Source organism: Botrytis deweyae (genome assembly GCF_014898535.1).
Source record: "Botrytis deweyae strain B1 chromosome Unknown BDEW_015, whole genome shotgun sequence".
Classification (NCBI taxonomy): Eukaryota; Fungi; Ascomycota; class Leotiomycetes; order Helotiales; family Sclerotiniaceae; genus Botrytis; species Botrytis deweyae.
The window spans coordinates 190263-212458 of NW_024066222.1; the positions used below are offsets into that span (position 1 = coordinate 190263).

General features: G+C 43.8%; 5 protein-coding genes across 5 annotated transcripts; 2 read left to right on the forward strand and 3 right to left on the reverse strand.

Moving 5' to 3' along the window:
• Positions 1–835: 835 nt before the first annotated feature.
• EAE98_006762 (uncharacterized protein) lies at positions 836–2420 on the forward strand (the record flags this gene model as incomplete). Its single annotated transcript, XM_038954385.1, has 5 exons — positions 836–1123; positions 1175–1403; positions 1473–1714; positions 1818–2026; positions 2081–2420. The coding sequence occupies 5 exons, from the start codon at positions 836–838 to the stop codon at positions 2418–2420; spliced, it is 1308 nt and encodes a 435-aa protein (XP_038809065.1).
• Positions 2421–2742: 322 nt separating this feature from the next.
• EAE98_006763 (uncharacterized protein) lies at positions 2743–3963 on the reverse strand (the record flags this gene model as incomplete). The annotated part of the gene is made up of 1 exon (XM_038954386.1): positions 2743–3963. One exon carries the CDS (start codon positions 3961–3963, stop codon positions 2743–2745), a length of 1221 nt encoding a protein of 406 aa, XP_038809066.1.
• A 2223-nt stretch (positions 3964–6186) lies between these two features.
• EAE98_006764 (uncharacterized protein) lies at positions 6187–12216 on the forward strand. The gene is made up of 3 exons (XM_038954387.1): positions 6187–9737; positions 9819–11182; positions 11258–12216. Exons 1-3 carry the CDS (start codon positions 7040–7042, stop codon positions 11639–11641), a joined length of 4446 nt encoding a protein of 1481 aa, XP_038809067.1. The 5' UTR covers positions 6187–7039; the 3' UTR covers positions 11642–12216.
• Positions 12217–12310: 94 nt separating this feature from the next.
• On the reverse strand, positions 12311–16891 carry EAE98_006765 (uncharacterized protein). Its single transcript, XM_038954388.1, has 7 exons — positions 15920–16891; positions 15301–15832; positions 15055–15187; positions 14836–15005; positions 14601–14786; positions 14044–14427; positions 12311–13995 (listed from the first exon to the last, which is right to left on the reverse strand). The coding sequence occupies exons 1-7, from the start codon at positions 16176–16178 to the stop codon at positions 12855–12857; spliced, it is 2805 nt and encodes a 934-aa protein (XP_038809068.1). The 5' UTR covers positions 16179–16891; the 3' UTR covers positions 12311–12854.
• A 1170-nt stretch (positions 16892–18061) lies between these two features.
• On the reverse strand, positions 18062–20926 carry EAE98_006766 (uncharacterized protein). The gene is made up of 3 exons (XM_038954389.1): positions 20175–20926; positions 19596–20123; positions 18062–19350 (listed from the first exon to the last, which is right to left on the reverse strand). Exons 1-3 carry the CDS (start codon positions 20710–20712, stop codon positions 18707–18709), a joined length of 1710 nt encoding a protein of 569 aa, XP_038809069.1. The 5' UTR covers positions 20713–20926; the 3' UTR covers positions 18062–18706.
• Between the last annotated feature and the right edge of the window lie 1270 nt (positions 20927–22196).

The window sequence follows — 22196 nt, forward strand, 5'->3', positions numbered from 1 at the left end:
GATGAATACTGGATAAGTGTATATCGTAGCTTTATGGACACAACAAGTGGCGAGATTTTGGCAGTTGGCAGTTGGCAGTTGGCTCTTAGTTCGTTGTGAAAGTTGATGGATGACGCATTGATTGAAGCTTCAATAGAACAATTCAAAGCTTATGGTGGGGTGATTACATCCCACCAAAACCACCTCTGGCACTAAAATATTAGTACCATCATCTACCTACCTACCGACCTACCTACCGACCTACCTACCCAACTGTAAATCAACAAGATACGACTTTCAAGCCAACAACCATCTTCTCATGTTTGGGAATAGCTTCAATATCTCACACTTCAGATATCACATTACAAATGGGCGGTGATCATTGACCAAATTGACTTTGAATCACCCCAAGACAAGAAACTCCACATTCGGTGCATCATTGCCCGAATCCGCAAGAACATTTCTTTTACCCCAGATGATGATCACCATCAGGAGTCAGGACCCCTCTTCCAAGCTGGAAAACATGGGGAAAGCTTCTCGATGTGGCAATCTGATGAATGAGTTAAGGTTCCTGAAAAGAATTTTACCTCCAATTGAGGAGCTTGTTTATATTGCTTTCCTTAGGAGAGGGATGGATCTCACGGATTAATGCAACACACCGTCATTCAGTATGCGGAAAATGTTTGTATATATTCTCAAAATGTCTTCATCTGTATACTTTTGCCTGTCTTTCTGCTCTTGGAAATCTTTGTTTTGATGGTTTTTCTCCGTTTTCAATTCTAAAATATTGCATACACATTGAAGCTCTCGAATTGTGAGATTCCATATCATTTCTCGGCTCTTTCTGTCGCCCAAGATGCGTCTCATAATTGCTTCAACGATAGCACTTTTCTCCTCCCTCATAGCTGCGAAAGGACATCGTGGCTCTGACGTTGTTCCCGCTCCTCCCCGTAGCAATCATAAGACTTGCACGGTTCATCCCCTCGGAAACCATACAGACGATACTCCTCAAATCCTCAAGGCATTTTCAGATTGTAATCATGGCGGAACCGTCGTATTTCCCAAAAACAAAGAGTATTGGATCGCGACAAGATTAAACCCAATCATTTACGACGTAACGATTGATTGGCAAGGAATTTGGACTGTATGTTTGGGCTATCTTCCACTCACGAGAGGTGTGCTAACGATCGGACAGTTGTCGGATAATCTCACATATTGGCGAAATAATTCCTATCCCGTCGCATTCCAAAATCACGCTGCTGGTGTTGTCTTTACAGGAGATCGTATTCATATTAATGGAAAAAGTACTGGTGGGATCAATGGTAATGGAAATGCTTGGTACAATGCCGAGCAAGCAGTTACGCAGCCAGGACGACCTATGCCTTTTGTCTTCTGGAATGTTAGTGAGGTGTTCGTCGAACATTGTATGTCACCTTTATTCTCTTCTGCTCTATACATGATCATCAAGCTAACAACACTTTCCGGACATTAAGTTTCGATAAAGGATTCTCCTCTCTGGGCAATCAACATCATGAACGGTACTAATATGTGGTTTAACGATATGCTCGCCAACTCGACCGCCTTAAAAGTACCATATGGAACGAACTGGGTCCAGAATACCGATGGCTTTGATACTATGGATGCGAACAACGTCAAATTAACCAATTTCTGGTATCAGGGAGGTGACGATTGTATTGCAATTAAACCAAGATCTTATAATATTTGGGTTCAAAATGTACCTACCCCTCTCTTCATCGATTGATTCGATTCACATCCTCTGATCCCACTTCTACCTCTAAAATCTAACTCATAACCACATAACTGATCTGAACAAATAGGTCACATGCCACGGCGGCAACGGAATCGCAATTGGTTCTCTCGGTCAATACGTCGAAGACTCGTCCGTCGTAAACGTTACTGTAAAAGACGTCAATATCATCTCCTACAATCTTGACATGCACAACACCGCATACATCAAAACATGGATAGGTTTCCAAGCTCCACAAAGCGGATACGAAAGTGCAGGTCTCCCCCGAGGCGGCGGCTGGTATGTTTCCCCCCTTCCCTCATCTCTTCCCCCTAAACTAATACCTAAATCCAGGGGTAACGTAAGCTCTCTCCTCTTTGAAAACTTCCACATCGAAGGCGCCGCCATCGCAGCCGGCATCTCCCAGGATTCTGGAAACAACGGTTCCTACGCCGGCACTTCCAAGTTTCTCATCTCCGACATCACGTTCCGCAATTTCACGGGATATTTGACTGGTGCGAAAGGAAACAGAACGGCAAGTGTTAGTTGTAGTAAGGTGTATCCGTGCTATGGAATTGAATTTGAGGATTTCATGGTCGCCTATGCGCAGAATGTGACGGCGGCGAATGCGACGGGGACGTGTAGTATGGTTGCGAAGGATGGAGTGGAGGGAATGCTGGGGAGTGGATGTTAGTGGTGATGAAGGGGGTGGTTGCTGTTTTTAAATAATGTGATTTGTGTCTGTGACTAGGAATATAAGTTTCAATCAAATTTGATATATTGGCTTGCTATGGGTGTACTGAGATACTCCAAAGACTCAACCAGGTACTTGTTACACTCTTCGCTCACATTTGTCCTTGATGTAGTATTATGATCATCTCACAAGCGCTTCTTCCTCACAGACGCCTGTAATGCCGTTCGTTCAAGGAACTTTTATTTCAAAAGAGTTCCTTGTGCACTGATAGGTTTGTATGAAGGCCCATTCCAACCATCATCACTATCCTGGCATTCTTCATTTAATCCTCATCCTCCTCTCCCCAGTCCATCTCGTCTTCATCATCACTACTCTCATCCAAATCCACCATTTGGTCATCGTCCTCTTCTTCAACCAATCCATTGCTCTCTTCACCCACTGGATGACCTCTTAATTTCCATTTCAACTCCATAACAACCAACATAGGACCTTCTCCCCTCTCAATCAAACCTTTTCTTTCCCGACACTTATCCCCATTCTTCCCTTTCGCAGGTGCCGTCCGCTGACAAGCATTACCCACACAATAGGGACAGACTTCACTCCAATGCACCACCTTACCTCTCCACTCCCACATCTTCACATCCCCCAACTCACCCTTTGCAGTTTCATCCCCCGCACGCGCATTTGCATATTTACGCGTACTCAACACACCTCTTTTTCCCATGGGAAATTCCCACGTCCGGGCCCACTCCACAATCATTTTCAACTCCTCTCTCTTCTCCTCGCTCGTCTCAAACTCCATCTCTAGCACCTCGAGCTGCGGGAATCCCGCAAGCGACGCGCCCCATTTCCCAGCTTGCCAGGCGGGCGCCTCGCCGCGGCGCGAGCGCTCCATGTCTCCGCGCATGCTGGCGAGATCGGCATTGCCGCGGTAGGGATTGATGGCTAGAGCTTCGTTTCGCTCGTTCCACCACCAATCGCCTCTTCGGATGGTGAGTTTGAGATGGGTGATGTTTTGGAGATAGTGTGCGGAGGTGAGGGGACGGAGGAAATCTTGGAGCCAGTAGAGTTGGGTGTGGAGATGGATGGATCTGAGGAGCGCGAGCTGGTGGTCTGGGAGACGGGGGAAATAGGAGTGTTCGCTGCGGGGAGGCTTAGCGGAGGGGGGATGTCGCGCGTGCCAGAATACGTGGGGGATGGATGTCGGGGGGAGGTGGTAGGTTTCGAGGTAGATACGTCGACATGTTCGGAGGAGGGAGAGGTGCAGTTTTGTGCGGCATGTGAAGCCTGGGCGTGCGTAATTGGTGTTGGGGTCGTAGTCTGTGTTTGGGATTGGAGTGGGAGTGAGAACGTAGGAGAAAATTAGGGAGCGTATTTCAGCTGGGATAACGCCGGAATAGAATGGAGAGAGAAGTTGGAGGCGGGGAGTGGTGGGTTTGAGATGGATGTTTCTTGGAGGTGGAGTGGGGAGTTGCGAGGCTAGATCAATGGCAGGAGTGGTAAAGTCGAAGGTAAAGTGGTTATTCCTGGTCTGGTTATCCATAGTTGAACTATGGTCTATTGGGCTGAGGTTTTGATGTTCGTTGTTAGTATTCTTGAGAGAGAAATTCCCACATCAGTGCTGCGTGATGAAGTGTGTGAAAGAAGGTGGAAGAGAGGGTGTCAGAGAAGGATGAAAGAGTAGAACGCCCATTTCAGTGGACTTATATCATAGACGACTCATGCTGTGCCGTTGTCACACATGCATAGGTTATGGTTGCCTAAAAAGGATCAACGAGTTGAACTGAAGATTGCTCAGGACATGAGTTCTGTCTCCAATAACTCATTGACTTGACTCATTTATGTTGAAAAATTGAGCCCAATACAACATTTTCAAACAACTTGTCCCATCTATGGGTTGTAAAGTTAACAAGTAGCATAGGGAGTTGCTCGTGAGTATGTTGTCACCTGATGAAGCTATCTTCATGAAATGGTACTCTCCAATCATATTTCGAGATTCAAATATTCCCTCAAAGTGATTATCAAAACCAATCATAGACTGATAAGTACCTAATCCTTCATCGTCTAAAATGGATCTCATATTTTTAGATACTAGCGTGGCTTGATGTATTGATATTAACCGGAATCACGATGAAGTTTTTTCTGATGCACAGCACCTTCTAACTCAACGCTCTTTTTCTTTAGCTACCCCTCAATCCGTACACCCACCAACGAGAGGAAACATAACCGCATCAAGCGCTGATGAACTGATAAGAAATCCCTTCATCGATAAGGAATGCCAAGTCATGGATCGGCATGTATGGGACCACACGTCCGTTTGCACTCCTTATGCAATCTGGAGAAAAACACTGGGAAGGAAAAACCGAACCGCGAATATTATATTCTAATAGAAACTCCCCATGCTAGGAATACTAGGAATAGGAACAGGAATAGGAACAGGAATAGGAATAGGAATACAGTACTGTAATTCGAATTGGGAAAGAAAACCATTCTAGCATTCTGATCCTCTTGATGTCTAGGTATCTTTATAGCCAATTCTTCTTAATACGAGACCCCATGGGCCCCATCAAAGACTAGTGGACTAATAGATAGACATTGCAGTGCAGTGCAGCTCAACACCCCTAGCTTTTTTCTCCTGCACATACCTAGATATTTAGCTGGGTGCTAGGTAGCTTGGGCGGCACCTGCCTCATAAATAGTGCTCAGTGCGAAGTGCATCCATGTGCCTGAACAGCGTTGAATAGACCGTTACACTAATTTTGAAGCCAAAAATGCAATTATGACCTGATTCTTATTCAATAGCGTCTCATGGTTTGGATACAGGATGAGTAGAGGAATGCGAGGGCATTAGATCACATGCTAAACATGTGGTACAGCAATTGAAAGAGAGTGACAGTGAAAGATCAAAAACGACAATCGAAAATGGACAAAACCAAATCAGATTATACTTTTTGGCCCTTGTGTAGGGACTCAATATGTGATTAGCGTCTTAGGGCTACGCCGCTCCAGCGCCGGCAGTTCAGATCATCCATTGCAGGTGCTGATTGCAATTTGGATACTGAATGGGATCGTATTACTGTGGCGTTGCATATCAAATTAAGGGAACAACGTGTTGTCCTCGCGTTGAGCACGAATATCTATCACATTGATAGATTTTGCTTTCTCTTGGGAAAAAGCCTCGGTCAATATCGGCCATATATGAATTCTAGCATGTTCCTTGTACTAGACACACTAGATAGAGTAGCCAATGTAGAATTTTCCATGCTCTGTAGGCTCTGGAGTTGGTATTGGATGGGGTTTCATCGTTTTGTTACTGATGAAGGGGTTGCTTCGGTTCCTGGTCAAGTTGTTAGTATGTACTCGAGTAGGACCCTCGCTTTGATGCTACTATCTAACGCCTTCTCTTCTTATATCTGAGAAAATAACATAGTTTTGAATCATATAACAAATAGTCACTATGGCATCTAATGATGGTATTTGTCTGTATTTATCTGTATCTATCTGTTAACATACTCGGTCCTCTCGGTCTTTAAAATTCCTTTCACATCTGACAGACCAATTTTTATGCCGCTGTGGCACAGTCAAATTCTCTCGGTTCTGTAAGTTGATCACCTAATATATCACTCCAAAGGGTCTAGATTGATCGAAACATCAAGGTAGCCGCTAAACTCATCCTATGGAACTTTCCCTCCAGGGTTTTTTTCTTTTCTATTTTTCTATCCGTTTCTCAAAGGGAGGGGGGGGGGGCTTTAAAATTCAGCATACGGATGTTAATCGGGAAAATCTATCGTGATCAATAATATCCATTCTTGCCCACTTGTAAAGAGAGAAAAGAGTAAAAGAGGAGAAGAAGAGAAATATCTTAATGTTCACCAAAAGGGAATCGAAACAATTCCAAGTATTTCGAGTGTTCGACAGCAAAAGAGAAAGGAAAGGTTTCGAGGAGCCTTCAACCTCATTCATTCAGTCATCCATACATACACACATCCATACACACATCCATACACACACCTATACACACATACATGCCATCTATCCATCCGTCCATCCGTCCATCCATTCATTTATTGTTCGAATGCGTCTTCTCTTCACACTACATTGAAGCTATAGCTTCAAATTCATTTCAATTCCCCTTCATCTAAGGCTTATCATCTAAAATCGTTCATTTAGCTTGCAAACACCTAACGCTGTTGATTCTGACTATTCCTCACCTCAAGAAACACTGTTCTTCTTGTCGTCTTTCTTTTAATCCATTTGATCTATCCCAACCCGATTGAAACAGATTCTAGGAATAAGCAATAACAGTATATCACTCCTCGTCGATACTCACTCATTACCTCCACCAACCACCCACATTCACTCTTCGCTTCAAAGATCTCCCATACATACATACATACCCGTGGACACTTACTGCCTCCACCGAAACCTCTACCCAACCGACCGCCTACCAATATGTCAAGATCCTAGCAGTTTTATCTCAAAACCAACAACACCCACAAAGATTCACTGCCGGATTACTTCCCTGTCGATTTTACATTGGGCATCGGCAAAGGAAGTGACATTTCAACATCTTTGTGCTGATGGACCTGCGGAATTTCTGAAAAATACATAAACATTCGATGTCACCCAGGTCAAGGAAGGCCCAAAAACTTATGCTGTCTGATTCACCAACCCATACACAGTCGCCTTTACGAGACGCCGAATATTGTCAATCAAGCGCCAATGAGGAAGATCTACTTGATTCCGAATCTGATACCCCAGGAGAACATGAAGAACTCAATACAATAGGTCTTACAGACTTTCTAAATTTCGACCCTAAACCCACTCTGATATTTGATCTTTTGCGCCATAATGCCCTTGGAGATAATTTGGATCCAGAATACATGAACAAAGCTTTCCAGTCCAATATTCTTCTCACGAGTACCATATCTACAAACTCTGAAGGACAGACTTCTCCAACACTTCATTCTGGGGGACCTGCCTCTACAACCTTCAGATCTCTAATCAAGGACTTCGTCCAGAAACAAACCAGTGAAGATTACCCAGGCCAATCATTCTCATACAATGGGTTTCTCTGGTCTGGATTCACAATCCGGAAGAGATGGGTTTTAATTTGTGGTAACAAAATTGATGTTGAGTTGAGAGATCTTATATTTAGTAATTACCCTCACAGCCAAAAGGGAACTTTGAGCACAACCTTCTCCGACAAGACAATTGCAGCCTTAAAAGATGTCCAAGTGTCAAATTTAAACAGCCCGGCAAGTGGCGCACAAAATCAAAATGAAGATGTCATTATGAGTGAGATGGTCGGGGGACCATCCTCAGATTGGGCCACCGAGTCTCCAGTTGCAGACTGGACAATCGAGCGTCCCGAAGGTTATCTCTCTGACCACATCGTCTTCACTCGAGGTGTGGACTGGTCTTCGACACCTTTGGGTCCCATGAACAGCTGGTCACCCGAATTCCGCCAGATCGTGAACATGGTGATTGCCAACCCCCATCCTGCTGCTATTTTCTGGGGTGAAGAGTTGACCGTATTGTACAATCAAACTTACGCGGAGACTGTAGCTGGTCAGAAGCATCCACGTTTGATGGGGACAGGCGCTCGAGGTCCTTTCGCAGAGATTTGGGAGGAGGTTGGCGAGATTTTCAATGAATGTAGACGGACAGGGAGAGGAATCGCCATGACAGATCAAATGTTACCCCTAGAGCGTCAAGGATTTGTCGAGGAAACTTTTTACTCCTGGAGCTTGACGCCCATCTGGAAAGCCGGCCCTAGCCCTGAGCTCCTGGGCGTTTACAACGCACCCTTTGAGACGACCCAAAAGGTAGTGAGCAATCGAAGGATGAGAACACTCTTGAAAGTCGGCGAAGAAACAGCTCTTGCTCAATCTGTGTCGGATTTTTGGAAATTGATGCTTGGCGGTCTTGCCGAGAACGAATATGACTTCCCATTTGTTTTGCTTTACTCGGTCCTCGATGATATTGAGAATGATGCAACATCGTCGAGAGGGTCGATTTCTTCTGATAGTTCTACGAGTATCAAGTCTGTTATTTTAGAAGGCTCGTTAGGTGTTCCGGAAGGACATGTAAGCGCTCAAAGCAGACTCGATCTAAAAAGACATCTGGGAGGATATGTGCCAGCCTTGAGAGAGGCCATGAAAACACGCCAACCAACTTTGTTGTCACTTTCAGATAGTATGCTTCCAGTCGGCTTGACACGAGGATATAACTGGAGAGGGTTTGGCGAGCCGCCACGAGAGGCTGTGGTATTGCCGTTGAGACCAACTAATGCTGAAAACACTTTGGGCTTTTTAGTTATTGGTGTGAACCCCAGGAGACCGTTTGATGCCGATTACGAGTCTTTCGTCAAAATCTTGAACAGACAATTGGCAAATTCTCTAGCCTCGGTCACACTTTTCCAGGACGAAATCCGACGTGGTACCGATGCTGCAGAAATCGCTGCTGCTGAGCGTATGAAACTCTCTGAAGAGTTAGCTTTTCAGAAAGGAAGATTGCAACGTATCGCCGAAGTTTCACCTGTCGCTTTATTTTCAGTTGATAGCGATGGTACATTGCTCGAAGCCAACGATCGTTATTACGAGATTACGGACCTGCCTCGCGATACGGCTTCTAGAATGTCTTGGATGGATACGATTGCTCCATCTAGCATTCCGACTATGATGAAGGGTTGGGAGAAACTCACCACTCGTAATCAGCCGTGGTCTGGTGAGCTTCAACTCGTCAAGCCATGGTATGATCCTATCACTGGCGATGAGTATGAGAATTGGATTCTGGCGAGTTACCAGCACGAATTTTCTTTGGATGGAAGTATCAAGAGCATCATGGGATATTGCACCGATATCACGCTCCAAAAAAGATTCGCTAAAGAAATGGAAGATCGTGCAGAGCTCTCTGAACAACTTTTACTTCGCACAAACCAGGCCAACGAAATCGAACGAAACTTCAGAAGATTCAGTGACCTTGCTCCTGGTGGCCTAGCTATTCTCGATCCAGAAGGGAGACTGACCTACGCGAATGAGCAATGGTTTCACATTTCTGGTCTCGCAAAAAGCGAAACCTTGGCAGAAATTCCCTTCTCATGGATGAATGCAATATATGAGTTGGACCGACCGAAGTTTAGATCGCAATGGTTCGCGCTGGTAGAGAAAGCTACTCCATTTGTAATAGAAACACGTATGGAACAACCATGGATAGGGGACATAGCCGGGAGTACATTGACTATTCAGCGCTGGGTATTGGGTACATTCTCTGGAGAGAATGATGAGAACGGAAAGTTGAAAAGTGTGATGGGCTGTAAGTTTGATAGGACTCTTTTCTCCCCTAGCGAAAACCAAATCTATGACTTTATAACTGATCTTTACTGACACAACATAGGCTCAACAGATATCTCCAGAATCAAATGGGCTGAAGAGATTCAAGACAGACGACTGAAAGATTACGAAGAAACAAGACGCCAGCAAAATTCATTTATCGACATAACAAGTCACGAAATGCGCAATCCACTCAGCGCTATCGTTCAATGTGCAGATGGTATCTCATCATCTTTGAAACAATACAGAGCAGCAAACAAGGATCTGGAGGAGCGCGATTGCCAACTCGCGACTATCTTGAAAGATGGTATAGATGCCGCCGAAACCATTCAACTTTGTGCTCAACACCAAAAATCAATTGTTGATGATGTTTTGATGATTTCCAAATTAGATTCAAATCTGCTTACAATTACACCTGTCTCTACTAAACCTGTAGAGGTGGTAAAGCTAGGACTCAGGATGTTTGCCGGAGAATGTCAAATGAATACCATATCTCTCAATTTAGACATCAAAAAGTCATTTCAAGAGTTGAAAGTTGACAGTGTCATGCTCGATTCAAGTAGGTTGACTCAAGTATTGATTAATCTCATGACAAATGCTATCAAATTCACCAAGGACGAGAAGACACGAGAAATCCATGTTTCCATAAGTGCCTCCCTGGAACCACCTTTATTAGAGTCATTGGCCAATTTCGAATACTTCCCATCTCCTACCAGGTTTTCGAAAGCAAATATTACCGATAGCAAGGAATGGGGTAGAGGTCAAATCATATATCTTCGATTCGAAATAAAAGATACTGGTTGTGGGTTAACACCTGCCGAGAAGAAGAACTTGTTCACACGTTTCTCTCAAGCATCGCCTCGAACTCATGTGCATTATGGAGGATCTGGGCTTGGACTGTTTATCTCACGTCAACTTACCGAATTGCAAGGTGGAGAAATCGGCGTGGCATCAGAGTTTGGGGTTGGGAGTACTTTCGCTTTCTACATTAAATGCCGTCGTGCATTGATAAGGGCAAAAACTCTGGATGTTGAATCGCAGATGAATTCGGATCTGGAAGCTAATGGGCGACTTGCGACGAATGTTCCGAAAAGCATCAAGGACCATGAAGAGAACATGTTGAATAAGCTCCTGGATTTGAAGGAGAAGGGAAGATTACCTACTAATCGCAACTCATTTGGGTTTGAGGAGGAAGAAAGCCAGAAGGCGAAAACGAACAAGACTCCGGATTTTCTCAGGCCTAGTTCGTGGAGTGTATTGATCGTGGAGGATAATTTAGTTAATCAGAAGGTCTTGGCGGCACAAATGAAGCGGTTGGGATGTACAGTTCACGTAGCAAATCATGGAAAGGAAGCTATCGAGTTTATAAGTCAGACGAATTGGATGAGCGAGAGAGTGGATCATTCAAATGTGGTTGTATCAAAAAAGGTAAGATGGTCCCTTTTCACGTTCCTTCTCTTGCCATATTTCCCCATAAGATTCATGCTAATACCCAGCCCACAGAACACCAGCATTCCAAACCAAACCCAGGACCCTTCACAACTGCATCAGCAATCACGACCACAAAAATCTCCCATTCCTCTCACCCTCATTCTTCTCGACATTGAAATGCCCGTGATGGACGGTCTCACATGCGCCAGGGAGATACGCAAAATGGAAAAGAATAGAGAACTGATAGGACATGTGCCAGTTGTGGCAGTGACTGCCAACGCGAGAGCAGAACAAATTCAACAAGCGCTGGAGGCTGGTATGGATGAGGTTATGACGAAACCCTTTAGGATTACGGAGTTGGTGCCAGTCATTGAGGGGGTGCTTGTTAGGTTTGGGGGTGAGAAAGAGGGACCGCGCCAGGAGAAAGGGAAAGGGAAGGGACAAGACAACGGCTAGGAGGGATTGGACTGGAAACGAAAAAGAAGAAGAAAAGGAGGCACTCATTCTATTAGATAGAAAGGAGAAGCAATCACGGAAACGAACAAAAGAACACACGGGTAAAGAAGCCGAGGAATCAGAGGATGAAGAAACCGAGCAATGTAACGCAAGGAAACGAAGCGCGACGTACAATACACGCATGATACGATACCTTTATGAGCGAGCATATATGGGAGAGGGAGAATCTTTTTTTTTTACTTTACTTTGCATTGCGTGGTGCACAGCGATCGATGGACTTGGTTTATAATAAAATACCCTTTTGCATATCGAGTTGGACGATGAAAGGAAAGGAAGGGATGGATGGAAAGGGAAGGGAAGGGAAGGGAAGGGATTGTATGAGCATATGAATGATTAGATGTGAACAGAGATAAGATAGGATATGAAAATCAGAATTGGAATTGGAATTGGAATTAAAATGGAAGAGATGATGAGGATGAGGATAAGAAAGAAAAAGAGAAAGATGTAGAAGAGGTTATTTGAGTTACTGTTTGGTCACTTATTTAATCTTTCTAAATCATACACACACAATCAAGAGTTAAAAATTACAAAATGTTTTTTTGTTTTATGAAGAGATGAATATGATATGATTTTTGGGAGTTTCTAATAAGGTAGGTAGGTATTGTAAGAGCGCAATCTATATTCCATTCACTCGAAACAATCATTTTTCAATATCAACATACTAGTAGTATCCTTGAAATAGGAGAAAAGGGAGTCGGTTCATCTTCCAGCCAACCTTCACTCTTTTTACCATATCCAAAAACTTACCATCCATTCCTTCCAACCCCATTTTAGTCTCAAAGAACGAACCAACCAACCATCGAATACGAATGTTTTTTCTACTCCAAATTATTTACCTTATCCGTACTAATATGCTCCATCTTTTTCCATACCATACCATATCATCCCAAATACACATCTATATATAATGAATCATTGGTACATACAATCCTCATCTTATCAAAAATCAAAATATTCCACTGTGACAAGAACACAGGTATCCCACAAAACTCCTAAGCTGAATTCATGCCAGGCTCCTGTTTCCGCCCCGATCATGACCATTGATCATCATAACCCTAACCACCCTGTCAAAGCCCGACAGAATCCCTTCTCAACTCCATCCTAGTAGCATCGTATTACATCATATCGTATTATATCAAAACACCCATAGCAATTATGAGAACCAGTCGTCATCCCTAAATCCTCTATTAGCGCCCCCGCCACCCCCTGCACCTGTATTACCACCGCCGTTCCCAGAATTGGGGTTGCCATTATCATAAAACGGGTTGCCAGTCCCAGTGCCTAGATCACCACTCAAGCTATGACTATGCCCTGTACCGATACCAACACCTCCACCCATCCAATTCTCAAACCCAACTACTAAACTCGCTTGATCCCGCAACCACCAATCCTGACTTTGAACTAGCTGCTCCACCCCACCGAACAGTGTACTAGGGCTAACATTTCTATTTGCACTTCTATTCCCACTAGTCAATGGGCTATTATTAGCCGTAGAAGTAGCATTCGTGATACTAGGAGCGAAAGGTTGAGTCGGGTTGGTATAGATTGTACGAGAGAGGGGATATGCAGAGACAGGTGACATATGAAGGGGATTTGTTGTCGTAGAATATGAGATGGAATCTGTATGATCGGATGGTGGCGAGACAACATTTTGGAGTCTGGGCAGCGAAGACTGCGCTGATAAATCGCTTATCAAACTCTGCGTAAGTGGAACTTCTGAATCGAGAGGATAGCTATACAAACTCTGTTGTAACTGGGTTTGACTTCTTGCAAGGAGCGGTTGAGAATGCACAGTAGTCTGGAAATGAGTAGGTGACGATGATGATGATGGTGTAGTCGCTATTATCTCTGCTTTCGGCGATGGAACATCAGCTGTTGAGAAATACCCAAACCTGCTATCAGTACGAGAGAATACAGCTGATGCTTCCGTAGGAAGATCGATACTCCATTTTCGAGCCAGAACAGAGAGGATTGAAAGAGTACGGCGTGCACAAAGCCAATCATCGGCAATTTCCTCAAGATGTTTGACTCCGTGAATTATGTCTCTCTTCGCTGTCTTTTCTGGGAGATTTAGGAGGTGAATTGTACAAGCAGAGTGAACAATATAAACTGCTATGTTGCAAATTTGTCGAAGTCCATATATACGCTTGTAAAGACGCATTAACTTGGATATCGAGCCAGCAGCTTGTGTGCAAAGTTTTCGGGGAGATACATGTGTCGGTAAAGGCGATGTACTTGGATTGTATTTGAGGAACGGCCGAAATAGATGGATGTATAAAAGATGGAAAAACATGCTATACAAAATTAGTAATGAGTTGAAGTTTAAATATAGTAGTGCATACTGCATAAGAAGGACGTTAGGTAATTGTCCTTCCTTTGGTTCAAATTCCTTGGGTAAATCTCTCTTCCAAGCCTCGAGTCTTGTTTGTAGTTCGCTAAGCTTTTTTAACTCCTGTGATCTTCCAACACCCCTTTCAACATTTTGTGGATGGTAAAAAAATGTGAGAAGATCACTACTAATCTCACACAGACTCGAAATCTGTAAAGCTACAGCTCTTGTCCTTGATGGCTGGGAGTTTAATTGACCAATTCCATTATCTGTGTAAGGTGACCAGATTTCATCGTCATCGAATTTTTTAACATCATATTTTGGGACGGTGATGTCAGTCACCGATAACAGAGGAAGTCTTCCTAGATAATTCGAGAAACATTTGTCAAAGAGAAAGCTATCGAGGAGAATCAGTAATTGGTTATCAAAGAACGAATTTCAAGAAAATGAGGAATTAATATTGCATTAGAAGTAAAAGCTAGGAGTTGAAGGACCAGAAAAATCGGACTTGTGGTCAGGGAACAAATTAAACAATGATGAAAAAGAATATATTGAATCAGTTCAACATACCAGCCCCAAAATGTGACTCTTCTAACATCGATTTCGTCTTCATCAACGGGAAATTCCTTTGGACTGTTTTTATTGATTCCGGAATCCAGGTTAAGACCCATATCTTGAGCCATTCGGAATGCCATTCCAGAGTAGACCCACCCTTTTCCTTCTCGGCCTGCACCTGCCTCACGAACTGACATCAAGCTGCCATCATGTTAGATATACATATTTGAACATAAGGATAAATACTCACCAGAGAGCTTGTATGGTAGTCAATCTCGGTTTTTCGAACTCTTCATTCTCAATAAATAGTCTTTTCGCTTCCGCGAAATAATGATCACCTTTAGTAGCGGTATCACCTGGATCTGCACAGGCTTGGGGAGAGTTTGTAAAATGACACCCCAGAGCCAGCATAGCATTGACCTGAGAGTCGTTAGGAGATAATCACATTGAAAGCTGAGTCTTCACTAACTAATAATGATGAACAGTACATTGTTCTTTTTGGAGTCACTGGAGGTTTTCCCTGGATTCCGTTAATCCTGGCTGTTTTGAATGTGGAACACAATGAGCCAGTGTCTGGCAAGTAAACATACCAAAAGAAAGTCCTTGTAAAACCTAGTAATATCAATCAGTCAGTAGTTCTTGAAGCAAAACAAGACGATGGGAAAGTGAAATGGGTCAGCTTCGAATCGGGGAGTATGGAAAAAGAAAAACCCACAGCGTTTTACTCAATGTCGTAAAATATGGATAGTGCCATGTAAAATACATATTAATCAAATGAACGATGACCTCTGTATCACTTGTGACTGTAGTCCATGACAGGAGAGGTTCCTCTTGTTGAGTCGTTTCCAAAGCGTCCCCATGTTCAACACTCGCTGCATCGACATAAATCAAATTCGAGGTGCCTCCCAAGAACCTTACCGAACCATTTTCTAACCTCAATTCACCCATCTTTCCCGATAATTGAGTCTCGAAAGTCGGCAAACTAGATGACGTAAATGCTATGTTATCGTCCATATCATCATCATCGTCTTCGAAGGCTTGGTCTTGTTTCAGAATGTTTTCCGCTACATCATCGAGACTTTCACACGTCCGGATTTGGCGGACCAAATTTGGCACATCTTCTTCGGCGGCATTCAATATCGCTTGTATCAATGTTTGTAGAGTAGAATTTCGAGTCTTCAGACTATCGATCTTTTCTTTATATACGCCTTTCCTTCTATGGTCTGATAAGGGATCGTATACACATTCTGTCAATTCACAATGTCAGTCCAAGTACTCAGCTAGTCTTGCAGGCCAATTGCCACCGATCAATTGAAGATATGAGATGAACATACCAGTCCCATATACACTTGAGCAAGCTGCGCAACTTGGTGTGTTTCCATCGCATTTGGATTTGCGCTTCCTACATGCGACACAAGCTGTTGAAACACACCTTCTCTTAATCGCAGCGGCATCTCTGCTACTCCTCGATCTTTTATTCGACGTCGAGCTTTCCCGATCAGTCGTCACATTACTCTCCGGTTTGATCTTGACATTATTCAACGAGGACGACGATCCTCCATCAACATGACCCGCATCCCGTACGTCAGCCATCCAGCGCGAGAGAGGGGCAGGATCCTCAGCTTATCCCCTCGACGTTATCCGTATCAATCCGTTGATGGGTATTGATGCGATGTACGGTGGTGCGCTGCGGGTCCCTGGTAGCCGGTAGACAAGGCTTATCCGATCCGATAAGTATTTACGGAGTACACACGCGCGGACCTATCCTTTCTAGCTGCCAATTCTGAGGGAATGTTACCCTAGACCATTAACCCTTTTGAAGCTGTAAGCAGAGCGGTTTCCTATCTCTGTCCTTCCTACGTTAAAGCGATAGGCACAAATATACTCGGGTCCTTATCGCAACTAATCGTTCCATGGAACTTTTGGCCGTGTTCAAGAATGTACAAGTAGAAGAAGAATCCTCCTTCGAGTTGATTTCCTGGAGGTTGAAGTAATGATTCTTCCTAGATATGGAGATGATTCTCATATGGGCAGATAGGTATGTTCTCTCATGAAGCGCAATGCCCAAGTAAAGCAAAGAAATGGAATGCTGCTGCCATCAATCTTCTAGATTGATAAGAGTGGTTGACTTGTGATTGGGGGAGGGGGGATGTAAAGAGTGGAGATATCAATTGGATTCGAGGAAATTTCTAATGCATAGATCTGATTGGTCAAGACAGATTATCAATAAGGTCAACAGACAAAATGTCTAAACGCATGTAGATTACTTTCTTTTGCTCACTCCAACCCAACATATATCCAACATTTCCATTATATAAATCTTTCAATTCAATGTCATGTTGCTTCAATGTAACTCTTATTAATTTCGGCGATAATAAAGTATGTGTCTCCGAATTGATAAAATCGATGCTATTTAATGTACGTAGTGTCCGCTTGCCGCTGAGGGTTTTTTCTCTATTGCGGGGCCATCATTCTCTCCAACTCGTCAAGATCCTTCCTTTTCCTTATGCCCTGTAGGGCCGCGCTATCTATCTATCATATTATTACTGTCGCTACTGCTTGTCAGCACTGGTGGAGGAATCATTCTCACTTGTGCTGACGGCCTTGGTCCCTTGGTTCCTCGTGCCCCAACCTTGCAGACACACAACGCCCTTGCACGCTTCCACGCGTGCAGTGAGCATTTTGGCCCTGCATTTACGAGTCTTATTTTCTTCAAAGATCGGCGACTGCAGGTAGATGCACCATGAATAATAGTGCGCAAAACCCTTAAAGCTTCATTTGTGGCTATGTAAGCTTCGAGACTCTCCAAACCAAGAGATGCCTAGGTGCTAGAGCAGAGCTGACGATATCGTCATATTATCCCATACGCTCGAGATTTCCACTAGCTGAGTCCCATGGATCTCAGTTGAGGCGTGATTGGCATCTATGTTTATAAAGAACCGCTGTGCCGCATTCTCACCGTATAGGATCTCATAATCCCTCTCACTGCCATGTCTTACACGCAATCAACATAGGTATGGATATGTCGTTTTCGGCTAGCCCAGACGGTTGACCGTTAACCTTAAGCCAAACCCGTCATGACGAATTCGGGATCCTGATCCTTCGCGACTACATCGAACCAGATCAACTTTATGGTGATAAGTATGTATATCCGGACAAACACTCTCGACTGGCAGTGGACGGAATTCCGAGATCTATGTCATCATCGTTGACTCATCATACAATCCTGTCCTCTTTCTCAACTAGTATGAACCTGTCGACATTCGAGATTCCAAAGGAAGAATTAGTTCTGAGTGAGATTCTTGGCAACCACATATTCCCTTGTCGAAGCAAATCTTGGACATTGAAAGATGGGGGGTTCCTCACCCAAAGCGATGCGTTGTTAGTGTAGTATCGCATTGTCATATTGCCTGTTCTCCGAAAGCTAGGAGTTAAGGACGTCGAATGTTTCATTGTTGATGGTAATTCTAGACATTGGTGTCGATATCGTTGCGACTGGACATGAAGCTCCCAAAGTTCCGTGACTTGGAAGTAATCCGGAAGCCGGCGGAAGTAAACTCCATGTCTACTTAAACTCCTTGTCTACTGCTGACACGGAAAGAATCCGCAGTACGTTTTATTTTCAACGCCCTCTTGGACACCGACAAAATTGCGCAATCTTCACTAGTTTCTGAATGCCGCTCAGTCGACGAAGTATCAGATCAAAGTTTGTAGTGGCATAGTCTACTACTCATTCTCGTTTAAGATTTGTAGGAAGAATGTTCAACCGAATAACATCATTGCAATAAGGATTCGCATACAATATAGCAAGACATTTCTCATAGCAATGATGACCGAAGTATACACTTGTCAGGCTCATAACTCTATCTGGTCATTCAAGAACACAGACGCCATTTCGTTCTCCAATTCAACAATCATCGTATTACTATTGCTATATATGCTCATCAATTTGATCCGCAAAAGGGTATTTTTTAAACTGCCGTTTGACCTTAAAAATCGCCCAGAAACTCCATATGGTTATGCTTGTCATTTTCGTCCACTCATACGATCACGCTCGGATCCGACCCGCCAATCATAACCCCATGCCCCCATCCTACCAGTCGTACATTTCCGCATTTGTCTTATCCAGCTGCAAATGTACTTCTCGTGCGAAGTCTCTCGCCATATATCCACAGCAAAATAGGAGCTGGCCACCCCAACCCGATCGCGACAAATCCGATCAAACTATTACCCCACCCATAATCTAACGCCGCATACAAGTACGGGGCGAACAATGGGAAACCGAAACCAGCCAAACTTCTCAAAACAGTTGCTGCTCCGACAGCACTTGCAGCATACTTGGTATAGGAGTCGACTATATAAGTTTGAATGCATTGGAATCCGATAATGGTTCCTGCTGCAAAAATTGCCGCTCCAATATTCGGCACAATCCAATGAGTTTTAGCTTGAGCCGACCATCCATACCAAAAGAGCCCTACTGGCACAAGCAAAGCACCAGGAATCATTAGAGGGACTCGAAATTCGGGCTTTCCCACTCCGTTGTTACGTGCTTTCAGCGCTCGATAAATCCTGTCTTGTGCTGGTGCACATATTTGCGTACCTAAGAAGAAACCGACTCCCAAAGAAATATAGTTAAGCCCACCCATCCCAACACTTTCGTTATATACGCCTTCCCATAATCCGGGAAACGTGGAGAGTACGAGATACATGATACCATAGAGGTAAGCCATATATACTGCTAACACCTGGATGATGATTTGCGTTCCTAGATGATCGGCAAGTCAGTAAAGACAGGATTTATAGGATCGCGGGCAAAAGAGTTACTCAATGCCAGATTTACGACTACGTGATCATTGCCTTATGTGTAAATACGACCGTGCTAGGAAGATACTTTCTTCTCCAGCATAGTTCTTTATCCAACTACTGAGCCTTGAGGCTTTTCTCTCATGCTTGTATGAAGATTGTGACGATAAAAAGAATAGTGGATTGTGATGAAATGATTAAGCATACCAAGTAGTTTGAAAGGTCGCGTCAGACTAACAGAAAGAGCCTTGAAAATAGTTCTGTCTGGAACATCCCATTCTGTGTGAAGATCTTGATTTCCAGTCTCTTTGATGAGCTTATTCTTCTTACGTCCGAGTAAAACAGGTGCAAATGTTTCTTGGAGGTAGAACAACCCTATTATTTGAATGACCGCATCTGCAATTGTAGTTGCGTAAAAGACCCATCTCCAGGTAGTATTCTCGGCTATAAACCCGCCTGCTATTGGACCAACTGCCGGCCCCAGTAGTGGAGCGAGAGAGTATATAGAGATAGCTTTACCACGCTCTTCGGCTGTGAACAAATCACTGAGTACTCCACCTCCGAGAGCTAAAGGGGCAGAGCCACCTAGCCCGGCAAGAAATCGGAAAGCAATCAATTGCCCCTTGGTTTGTGCCAAACCACAGCCGAGATTGAAAAACAAGTACATAAGGTTGCTAACTTGCACTATTATGACTCGTCCAAACATTTCACTCAGCGGTCCAAGAAACAATGGGCCTGTTTTCATGTCAGTGTCTGTCTAAAACTGTCACGATAGAATCGACTCACCAATCGCATAAGCCAGGACGAAAATAGATAGCACCAGACTTTGCTCTATGGAACTTTCAATATGTAAATCCGAACTTATGGAAGTCAGAGCTGGGGCTACCATGGAAGAGGAAACTGGGGATATAAAGGTGAAACTTGAAACTACCAAGACTGCAGCCCATTTACGTCCAATTTTCCAATTCTTAGGGTTCTCTGGATCATGTGGCCCTTCCCAAGTGACTAAGTTTGGATCCCTCACACTTTTCGTGCTCTTTTGCGTCTTTTCTCTCCCCAATTCAACATCTCTCTCAACCTCAATCCCATCTATAACTTCTGGCGATATACTTGAGTTGCCATCAGTATCTGTATCTTCCAAATCGATTGTGGAATCGCGCTCCATATCTTGATCAGTTTTCCCTTCAGATGCACCAGGATGACCTGTATAATACGAAGTGTCATCGAGGTGATTTCCAGATAAACATCGATGTAGCCCAGGAGACGAATCAGGTTTTGATGCACCTGACTTGCGGGTCTCTTGCCTCGATATCGAGTCCGTCATTTTTGAGGTGAGGAAGCCTCCTATCCTTTCCCTTATTGTCGGCGCTTATCTGTTGTTGTAATAGCTTCGATAATGTACGTTGACAAAAAGAACAAAGTAAGAAGAAAAAGAAAATGTCAATCCGAAACAAGAGGATTATATTAATAAAAGATATCGAAAGGAAAAGATCTTCATATATGACATGAAACTTTGAGTGAATGACGAGTATAGTATAATTGCAGAGATCAGAAGGAAACCGAGGTAAAACATGAAGGACTCACTCTTATATATATATAAGATATATTTGCCTACCTCTCTGAGAGCGGCCCCACTCTCTTCACGCTCATTGGGGATTGAAGATATGTAATAGAAGATGGCGATTGACCGTTCTTCATCTGGCGGGGCCGGCAAGATTCATGCGGGTTTTGGGAGGAAAAATTACAATTAGACCCTGCCTGAAATGCTTTAGAAAACGGGTATCGGCACCGTCTGAGCGAAAAGGGAAGCGGTGAATGGAAAACTCTTGATCATGTGATCTGTACACCGCGAACACGGGGAACGCAGCGACAACGTTCTTATTTCCGTTGCGGAATAGGAAAAATTGGAAAGCTGCTGCGCGGTGTTACAAATGGTACATCCGTATTTAGGAGGTGAAGGTGGTGGTGGGTGGTGTGGATCGTAGGATCGTAGGATCGTAACGACCAGCAACTAAGAAAGCCATTCATAGACCAGGGCATTGTGAATATAGATAGCACAATTCAATGTAAGTCGTCTGGGGAAGGTTATCGCTTATCCTGTCCTATCATATGGATCATTGTCTTTATCTCAAGGTTCAGTAATCGCAGATATGCAGCCAACGGAGTAAGGAATACCGAGCGGGAGAAGGTATTGACCTACCATATCGGTGGAAGATCAAAGCACATCTCTATGCCGGCTGAAGCTCTCGGATTGTGCTGCATTGTTGAAGCTTGATAATGGTTCATATCATCACCCCACAATTTCACTACTCCGTACTCGTTCTTGATCAAAAGCCTAGGAACAAACAATGATATTAGCCAAGAAATCTCGAACTTCTTTAGTCAATGTGCGTAGGTGGCTCAGGATGCATGGAATTCATTCCAAGCAAGAGTTGGACGTTCTCGATGTCTTGAACCACACCTCAATATCTCATCATCTCATTAGCTCTACTAATTTGAGTGCTAAATGATCTCAGACATCGTGACACCCGTCAATATGCCAGTCCGGGTTCGAAAGAGACACTCTCCCAAGCTTAACCACTTTCTTTGATCTTGAGACTCGTATCGATAGCGTATATCTGACGGACTGTCCCTTGCTAGTTTTGCAAATCATCCATACTTGGCATTGCTGGAACTCTTTGACTGATTAGATAAACATATCCGGAATATATCTGCAATTGGTGTACTCATCATCGACGAGACTTTGCCAATGCATATTCGCTCTTGGACGTGTAAGTGAAATTTGATGAGTATCAGCACCTATGTCGC